The following is a 10,516-nucleotide window of genomic DNA, read 5'->3' as shown; positions in this document are numbered from 1 at the left end:
CCACTGTTCTGGGGAGCGAAGTAGTAAGTCATTTGTTGCTGTCTTGAAAAATTTTAAGAGACTAGCAGGAAGATGTGTAATATATTGGGAACATGCTAGTTTGGGGGAATAACTTAGATTTTTCCTTAAAGGGCCTGGGCCATGATTAAGATATATGGCAACTGCATTCCTCTATACCCCAGGATTTGTATTTTAAAGAATGTGAAACTCTTTCATATTGGAGATTTGGTCTTTATTCCATAGATGGCTTGCAGAAATTAAATTATCTAAAATCTTAGGACGTATTTATGTCACTTCAAAGATGTTGGCTAGTTATGCCTTTTGTCTTATGTTTAATTCAGAAATTGTTGAGATTTTCTTCAAATTGCAGTCTACAAATACATGACAGCAAAGGATTGGAAGGTGGTAATAGGAAAAGTAGCTGGATAGGGAGATAAAATAATGCTCAGGTTGAGGTCTTAAGGTCAAGAAAAAAGAAATTAGAGATATTGCAGAATGGTCAAAAAGGCTATCCCTGGCACCAGTCTTAAGAAGGAATGAAGGAAGAAAGGAAGGAAATGTTTAATTAGGGCTTCTTATAATTCTGGGCTACATTTTTTACTTATGCTGGCCATTCATCTTTATAATATCCCATATTACAGAAGAGAAAACTAAGATTCAGGAGGATTAATGTATTTGCTCAAAGAAAATGCTGAATAAGAATGTGAATTCCATCTCTAGTGCTTTCTTCATAACATAAATTTTTATCTAGCTTCCTTGATCACTGGCTGGAAGTATCTTTACCAACTACATGAAAAATACCTACAAATTAGTTGCAATGATTTATTTAGGTATTAATTTGTTTAATTATAATTTTGTCAGATTTTGAATATTTGTTCTTGCTAGAAACTCTGATGCTGATGTGGTTAGAGAGATGTATATAAATGTTTGGTGCATGGTACAGAAACTTTTGTCAAATGAACAACATAGTCTTTGACTTCTAAGAGCTTAAATTGTACCAGGTAAGAATGATCATTGTATAGAATGATCTAAAATGTAAGAAGTCCAAGAATGTATGTTTCACAAGGGTAAAGATCTTTGCTTTGTTCACTGTTGTATCTCAAACACCAAATAAGGTGTCTCACATTTAGTAATGTATACAATAAATAGTTTTAAAATTGAAATAGTGCTTGGAAACCTGACTTACAGGGAAGTGATTTGAAAGATTAGAGGATCTGCCCTAACACAGGAGAAGGCATTGTTGTTACAAGACATGGCTCCTTGCATGTTCAATGAACTAAGAAGTTCCATATGATTAAAACATTGGGATAAAATCTAGGAATTGGAATAAATGTTCGCAGTGTTGTGAGAGATCTAACAGCCTTTTTCCTTGTCTTTCCTTCCCTTTTTCTTCCTTTCTTTACTTCCCTTTCTTTCCTTCTTTCTTTTTCCTTCCTTCCTCCCTTCCTTCCTTCCTTCCTTCCTTTCTCCCTTCTTCCTCCCTTCCTCCCTCCCTCCCTCTTTCCCTCTCTGCTTCCTTCCTTCCCTCCCTCCCTCCCCCTTCCTTCCTTCCTTCCTTCCTTCCTTCCTTCCCCCCTCCCTCCCTCCCTCTTTTCCTTCTTTCTTTCTCTTTCTTTCTTCTTTCTTTCTTTCTTTTCTTTCTTTCTTTCTTCTTTCTTTTCTTTCTTTCTTTCTTTCTTTCTCTTTCTTTCTTTCCTTTCTTTCTTTTCTTTTCTTTCTTTTCCTCTTTCTTTCTTTTCTTTTTCTTTCTTTCTTTAAAGAAAATTGGAGTTTTACAACATTTGCAGGGATTATTATAGGGTTCTGAGTAAGAAGGTACTTGGTTAAATGTAAATTTAAATGTCTCTGTGATTGCCACTTCTTCTGAGTTGAACTGTTTCAACATCCACCTTACCATTTATTCTCCTATCCTCTCCCATCTTCTCCCAGCTGTTCTCCGTGTTCGCAATGCCATGCCTTCCATTCTCAGGCACCTATATCTCTGTTGCCCAAATCACTCTGGAAAATAATCTCCTCCAATTGCCCTTCCCAAGTCAATAGGATTGGAGGTAAAAATGAAAAACAAAATGAAATAAAACAAAATCCTATAGCTTCCTACTTTGAATAAATTTGTTTCTTCTAATTTCTCCCTTCAGGCTGGATACAAGAGAAGAAAGGCAAACAAAAATAAAGAGTGTCATAAGATATTTATTCTTTTTAAAGAAATACAGATTCTCTTCAGATTCCATAGTTCTGGCTCTAGAGAGGAATCAGTCATGTAGAAAACACCAGATATGGGTTACAGGCGGCCTGGAGAGAAAAAGAAAGTTCATTCTCCAATAAAGATGTTATGAATCAGTTGGTCAGCCCATTCAGTATGTATACTATTTTCATAGTTCTGTCTGCAGAAAAAGTACCAATATATTTTAATTGACACCTAGTATGCATGTGCACATACACAAATTGAAATAAAATATTCATTTTAAATAAGGGCTATTCAGACTGGGTATGCTTTATTCTAATCTTCTCTTCTTATATCTGCTCTCCATTTAAATTTAAAAACTGCTGGGGTTGACCCCTAATTTGATTCTATAACCTCAGTGATGTAATAAACATAAAGTTTCAAAATCACTGTCTTAAAACATATTTGTCTACAAGAGAAAGAGAGCAGTTAAAAGAAAAATAATAGTAAAGAATATAATACCACTAGTTAGAGCACTTCTTATGTAGCAGGTGCTGTTCTCAGCACTTTATATAAATTAATACATTTAATATTAAACACAGCCTGTTTCATAGATGAGACAACTACAATATAGTGAAGTTAAATAAATTGTCTAAGGTTACAGTCACCCAGTGGAAGAACTGGGACCCAAAGCCAAGTTACCTTCCTGTAGATTCCATACTGACATTCATTACACCATAATACTGCCTTTCTTAAAACAAGTACTATTAGTTTGTGTTATGATTTTCAATTTTTCCTTATTAAAAATACATTTTTACATATAAATCTCTATGGGCAACTTTTAAGAAATAGAATATTGGAATAAATTAGATAAATATATTCAAGGATATTTATATATTTTGCTAAATTTCTTGGCATAAACAAAACCAAATTATAATCTTATTAGTAAATTTTTTGTTACTGCCATATAACACCACCACAGCTAATTTGATAAGTGTAAATAATATCTCTACTTTATTTGAAATACACTTCAAGTTAAAATATATTTTTAACAAAATGTTTATATGTTTGATGCATTCTATTTCTATTTTATAAACTGTATGGTTTTATCTGTTTTCTTCTTCAAAGTTTGTTATTTTCTTCATCGGCTTGTAATACATTTTTTATTAATATTAACATTTGAAGAATATTTTGGTAGTTTTCCATTTGTTGTTTGCTTTCTATTCTAATTGCATCTTTTTTGTAAATAAATATTTTATTTTATACAAATTGTCCCTTAATACTGCTTGATAATATTTCATTATTGTTTAAGTTTAGATTTTCAAATTTTCTGTCCAGTGATACAATGTTTTCTAATCCTTTACTTTTTTTGTATTTTATTAACATATAAAATAAATTTTGAATATATGCGTTGAAAATTTAAACTGATATTTAAAATGTATTAAAGATTATTAAGTTATTATTATATGTCAGAAACAGCTTAGATGACATTGAGATGTTTTATATTTTAAATATCATTAAATTTTTGTTTAGGTAAAGAATTAAGGTATAAACTTTCTTCTGATAACTGCTTTAAATTTAGCCCATATAGCACGGTGGCTCACGCTTGTAATCTCAGCACTTTGGGAGGCCAAGGCGGGCGGATCACGAGGTCAGGAGATCGAGACCACGGTGAAACCCCGTCTCTACTAAAAATACAAAAAAATTAGCCGGGCGTGGTGGCGGGCGCCTGTAGTCCCAGCTACTCGGAGAGGCTGAGGCAGGAGAATGGCATGAACCCAAGAGGCGGAGCTTGCAGTGAGCCGAGATTGCGCCACTGCACTCCAGCCTGGGCGACAGAGTGAGACTCCATCTCAAAAAAAACAAAACAAAACAAAAAAAAATTAGCCCATATAGTCTAATATATATAGCTGACATTATTTTCTAGAACTTATTTTATTTTACATTATATTTTCCCTTTGACCCAACACTTGTTTAACAGTATTTTCAAATTATCATATGGAAGAGCTTTCAAAAATATTATTTTCATATGATTTTATTTTTATTGTTACTGATCAATGGTTTTGCTCAAACGTACAGATAGGTTTTCTATATTTTTTTAAAAAATTAAAATTAAAAAATTTAAAGTAGGCTGGGCACGGTGCTCACTCCTGTAATCCCAGCACTTTGGGAGGCTGAGGTGGGCAGATCATGAGGTCAGGATATCGAGACCTTCCTGGCTAACACAGTGAAACCTGTCTCTGCTAAAAGTCCAAAAAATTAGCTGGGCGCGGTGGGAGGTGCCTGTAGTCCCAGCTACTCAGGAGGCTGAGGCAGGAGAATTGCTTGAACCTGGGAGGCGGAGCTTGCAGTGAGCCGAGATCATACCACTGCACTCCAGCCTGGGCGACAGAGTGAGACTCCATCTCAAAAAAAAAAAAAAAAAAAGAAAAGAAAAAAAATTAAAATAATTAAACTTTAAAAAATTAATGTTTTAATTAATGCTTCTTTAAATATATAGGATAAATGTGTGAGATACATTTTAGTCTTTACTGTTTTTGATCAATGTTTATGAGCACTTGGATAGTCATGAATAAGAATAAGATAAAAGGGTGATGGATCATTTCAATGTATAGATACAAGTCTTTTATTTCATAGCATTCTGAAATGCTATGTGTGAAATGGTATCTCACTGTGGTTTTTGATTTGCATTCCTCTGATGATTATTGATGAGCATTTTTCATAAGTTTCATGGCTGCTTGTGTGTCTTATTCTGAGAGGTGTCTGTTCATATCCTTTGCACATTTTAAAATGGGGTTTATTGCTTTTTGCTTGATTTGTTTAAGTTTCTTAAAGATTCTGAATATTAGGCCTTTGTCTGATGCATAGTTTGAATATTTTTTCCCATTCTGTAGGTTGTCTGGTTCAATATATGAAAATCAATAAATGTAATTCATGACATAAACAATTAGAAATGAAATTCATATGATCATTTCAATAGATGCAGAAAATTTCCAATAAAATCTAACATCCCTTCATGATAAAAACCCTCAACAGACTAGGCTTTGAGGAACATGTCTCAAAATAATAAGAGCCATCTATGACAAATCCACAGCCAACATCATATTCAACAAGCAAAAGCTGGATCTATTGTTGGGAACTGAAACAACACAAGGATACCCATTCTTACCATTCCTATTCAAAGCAAGAGAAAAAAATGAAAGGCATCCAAATAGGAAGAAAATGTCAAACTATTTGTCTCCATTGTTGATATTATTCCATATCTTGAAAACTAGCTTAAAGACTCTGCCAAAAGCCTCCTAGAACTGATAAATGACTTTAGTAAAATTTTAGGATATAAAATCAATCTAAAAAAATCAGTAGTATTTCTATACATCAATAATGTCCAGACTGAGGGTCAAATCAAGAACACAATTATATTTCAATAACCACAAAGAAGATAAAATATCTAGAAATGCACCTAATAAAAGAGGAGAAAGGTCTCTACAAGGAGAACTACAAAACACTGCTCAAAGAAATCAGAGATGACACAAATAAATGGAAAAACATTCCATGCTCATGAACTGGAATAATCAATATTGTTAAAATGGTCATAGTCTCCAAAGCAATTTACAGATTCAATGATATTCCTATCAAACTATCGATGTAATTTTATCAGAATTAGCAAAACTATTACAAAATTCATATGAAACCAAAAAAGCGCTCAAACAGCCCAAGTAACCCTAAACATAAAGAACAAAGCCAGAGAGAAGCATCACACTGCCAACTTCAAACTATACTATAATGTTACAGTAACACAAACAGCATGGTTCTGGTGCAAAAACAGACACATAGACCAAGGGAACATAATAAAAAACTTAGAAAGCAAGCTGCACACCTACAGCCATCTGATCTTCAACAAGACTGACAAAAGCAAACAGTGGAACAAGTACTCCCTATTCAATAAATGGTGCAGGGATAGCTGGCTAGCCATCTGCAGAAGAGGGAAACTGGACCCTCATCTTTCACCATATACAAAAATTAACTCAAAGTGGATTAAAAATTTAAATGTAAAACCTCAAACTCTAAAAATCCTAGATGAAAACCTGGGGAATATTATTCTCAGTATCAGCCTTGGCAAAGAATTTTTGGTTAAGTTCCCAAAAGCAATTGCAACAAAAACAAAAATTCATAAGTGGGAGCTAATTAAACTAGAGCTTCTGCACAGCAAAAGAAACTATTGAGAGAAGAGATTCTTATTTCTACTTGTTAGAACCTGAGGGGAGGTTTAGGTGCAGTAATTAGAATAAATTTCATATAAGTTAATTTTATTTAATGGGATTCTACCTGACTAAAAAGTATTCTTGTCTTCTCTCATACTAAGATTTAATTAACTGTTATTAGACAATCAAAGGTACACTACATTGCTTTCACTTTTTACTGAAGAAAAAAACTATTGTAAGTTTCAAACCCCAATTTTCATTTTTTCATAAACCATACACAAAGTTTTTCCTAAAAGCAGTTTACGTATCAGAATTCAATGACTCTACAACGGACCGTGTTTTATTTAAGGCATGTTGGACTCCATGTGTGTCTATAGATAAAGATGGTGGGTAAGGAAAGAAGAAAGGTGATAAGGATAATTCTAGTCACTTCAGAAAATACTTATTCTGCATATAAATGCAGATAATTAGTCACATCTGTCTGCTTATTTTTCTTGAATGTCTACATTATAGTTGTTCAAAGTGGGGAATAAGTGATATTAACCTAACTCAATCCATATATATTGAGCTCAACAGAACCTATCTCTCAACCTTCTGTTCAGGCATATAATATCTTCTTTTGTAAAATGCGTTTATGGTTATTTTAATTATTTTTACAAATATAACTGGGCATTACTAGAGTGGTAAACTTTAAGTTATCGGCCTGAGAATGCAAATAATCAACTTACAATTATTTCTATCAACAATCTTCAAAGAGCTGTGATGTGTTCCAGAAACACTTAAAGATCCTAGAGTAGGACTAAAATGGTGACAATTAAGTGGATCACAATGCTCCAAAGGCCTCTATTTGGTGATTAAACTAGACACATTTGGGCAATTCTGATTTCTTTTCATATAAATTTTATAATCATCTTATCAATCTTTAGAAGAAAAGCCTGCTGGGATTTGTTAAGAATTATGTTGACTACACAGACCAATTTGGTCAGAATTGCTCTTTATTTTATTACATCTTTAAACTCATGAACATGGGTGTTCTTCACTCAGTCATATATTTTATAATTTAACCCAACAATGTTTGAGAGATTTCTCTGTATATGTCTCACACTTTTTTGTTAAATCTGACACTAAGCTTTTTTATGATACTGTGAATTGAATTGTTTTCTTAATATCATTTTTAGATTGTTTGTTGCTTGTTGTAGTAGGCCAAATAATGAGCTCCCAAAAATGTCTACGTTTTAATCACCGGAACCCGAGAATATGTTAGATTATACAAGCAAGAGGAATTAAGGTTGCAGAAGGAAAGTCAACTGACAATAAAACAGAGATATCATCCTGTATTATTCTGATGGGCCTAAAGTAGTCATAAGGGTTCTTAAAATTGGGAGAGAGAATCAGAAAGCCAGAGAAAGAGATGTAACTTTGTTGACTTTGAAGATGGAAGAAGGGGACCATGAACCAATGAACATGAGAGGTAGCTAGGAACCGGAAAAGGTGAATAAAAGGCAAGATTCTTCTTTGTCATCTCCTGAAAGGAACAAAGGAGTGCATGCCCCAAATTCTTATATTCACATACCTGAATATGTTTTACTTCTTTCCCTCTTTGCAGATCTTGGCAGAAAACCTCACCATGGTCACTGAATTCCTGTTGCTGGGTTTTTCCAGCCTTGATGAAATTCAACTGGCCCTCTTTGTAGTTTTTGTTTTTCTGTATCTGGTAATTCTTAGTGGCAATGTCACCATTATCAGTGTCATCCACCTGGATAAAAGCCTTCACACACCAATGTACTTCTTCCTTGGCATTCTCTCAACATCTGAGACCTTCTACACCTTTGTCATTCTACCCAAGATGCTCATCAATCTACTTTCTGTGGCCAGGACAATCTCCTTCACCTGTTGTGCTCTTCAAATGTTCTTCTTCCTTGGTTTTGCCATTACCAACTGCCTGCTATTGGGTGTGATGGGTTATGATCGCTATGCTGCCATTTGTCACCCTCTGCATTACCCCATTCTTATGAGATGGCAGGTGTGTGGAAAACTGGCAGCTGCCTGTGCAATTGGTGGCTTCTTGGTCTCTCTTACAGTAGTAAATTTAGTTTTCAGCCTCCCTTTTTGTGGTGCCAACAAGGTCAATCATTACTTCTGTGACATCTCACCAGTCATTCGTCTGGCTTGTACCAACACAGATGTTAACGAATTTGTGATATTCATTTGTGGGGTTCTTGTACTTGTGGTTCCCTTTCTGTTTATCTGTGTTTCTTATCTCTGCATTCTGAGGACTATCCTGAAGATTCCCTCAGGTGAGGGCAGACGGAAAGCATTTTCCACCTGCGCCTCTCACCTCACTGTTGTTATTGTTCATTATGGCTGTGCTTCCTTCATCTACCTGAGGCCTACAGCAAACTATGTGTCCAACAAAGACAGGTTGGTGACAGTGACGTACACTATTGTCACTCCATTACTAAACCCCATGGTTTACAGCCTCAGAAACAAGGATGTCCAACTTGCTATCAGAAAATTGTTGGGCAAGAAAGGTTCTCTAAAACCGTATAATTGAAATATTATTACATTTTAGATTTCTCAATAAATAATGCCTTTTTATCACATGAATATTATAACTGTAACAAATTCATTGAAATAATAGGAGTCCTTAAGATGCATGTCATAAAATATGTTTTTCTCCTTACAGTCTCTTTAAATTTAATCCATAGGCTAATGTTTTTCATTTTCTTATATGGAATCTCAGGGAGCTCCTCAAATTTAAATGCCTAGTCCACTGTGATAACTGAAAATTTAAACTTAATTTAAAGCTAAAATTTCTGCCTTTTCTGGGTGTTGATTTTTGAATTGGGAGCCTTCATTGATACCAAAGAAGGTTGACTTATATATTAGCTTTTTCAGCAAATACTTTTCTCTCTACTTATTTCAGTGACTGACCTGTCAAGCATTACACGGGGGAGGGAGGGGTAGGTGGAGGGAACGTCCTGCCTGATTGCCACTGTCATGCTCTGGCAATAGTGCTTTCAGATGTTGCACACTGAGTCTTTCTTATGCAGGGAGCTTTCATGGCTGCTGAAATAATTCCTTACTCAGAACTTCTACCACATTTCCTGTGATATGGTTGAATCTGCCTCTAGCTGACAGCTTGTAAATTTTCCTCTTAATTCTGAGGTTTCAACATTTATCTGGGTCCCATGTTTTCTAAAGATCTTATTGGACAAAATGTTATTTTTAAGTGATTCCACAATGACAATTTCTCCTAAATGGTCAATATGTGATCCAAAAGAAAATTTTGACAATCCTTTCTACCCATAGTCAGTTGAAGTGCAGACATCTTTCTCTGTGTACTGGTATTTCAGGCCAGTGACGGCAGATTTCTACATTCAGATTTCTCAGGTGAGCTCAGATACCAATCCACTGTGTTCCTTTATCTCCAGCAGATATATATCAATCTCTTGAAGCAGTTTTCTACTCTTGGGGAGAGATAAAACATTAAGAAAGTCAAGAGCTTCCTCCAAAGATGGTATTTCTTCCCCTTTTTTCTCAAAATTTTTATTTTTTAAGAGTAGTTCACACATTTTATTCTCTCAGCTTTTGTGCCTCAACTGAAACTAAGAAAAACTGTGTTTTATGATATTGCTGCATGTTTTTCCTATAGCTTAAGGTGTTATGATGGTGTTTATTGGTAAACGTTTAGTTCATAAAGTTACTCTCTGTATACAGAGTCAAGTAGTTGGCCTGATGAGTGGTATAGCCATAAATAATTACCTTAATCACTTTAGATCACATTTTGCAGCACATGGTTTTTTGAGAATCTGTTATGTATCGAATATATGAAAGTCTCCTCATGCACATATAGAGGGAAAAAAAAAACTTGCTTACAATCTAAGGAGTTTACATAGTATACAAAGTCCATCCCTAAATCCAATTCATGGGAGTTCTTGTTCATGGCCAAAGTCATATAATCCATTTAAATTTGCTTTCATCATTTTACCTTTTCTTTTTACTTTTAACTGTTTGTTGTAACTTTTTTTTTACCTGATTAAAAGATTATTTATATCATCATGTCACAGAGTTTACATGTTTTATAATTTTATTCTAACAGCAATTTCCTTTTTAATATCAAATTTCAGAAAAATTTACCACAAGGTAAGCA

The 10,516-nt window shown here is 34.3% G+C and overlaps 1 protein-coding gene across 1 annotated transcript; it reads left to right on the top strand.

The window, feature by feature from the left end:
- The first annotated feature begins 7,909 nt into the window (after positions 1 to 7,909).
- Positions 7,910 to 8,917, top strand: LOC100603835 (olfactory receptor 10R2). Its single transcript, XM_003258668.1, has one exon. The coding sequence runs from the start codon at positions 7,910 to 7,912 to the stop codon at positions 8,915 to 8,917; it is 1,008 nt and encodes a 335-aa protein (XP_003258716.1).
- Positions 8,918 to 10,516: the final 1,599 nt, after the last annotated feature.

The sequence above is a fragment of the Nomascus leucogenys genome, chromosome 12 (genome assembly GCF_006542625.1).
Source record: "Nomascus leucogenys isolate Asia chromosome 12, Asia_NLE_v1, whole genome shotgun sequence".
Classification (NCBI taxonomy): domain Eukaryota; kingdom Metazoa; phylum Chordata; class Mammalia; order Primates; family Hylobatidae; genus Nomascus; species Nomascus leucogenys.
Note: the sequence above shows the minus strand (reverse complement) of the source record. Positions and strands in the feature narration are given on the sequence as shown.

Coding starts and splice junctions, on each gene's coding strand:
- LOC100603835 (XM_003258668.1), top strand. CDS start 7,910: ATGCCCCAAATTCTTATATTCACATACCTGAATATGTTTTACTTCTTT.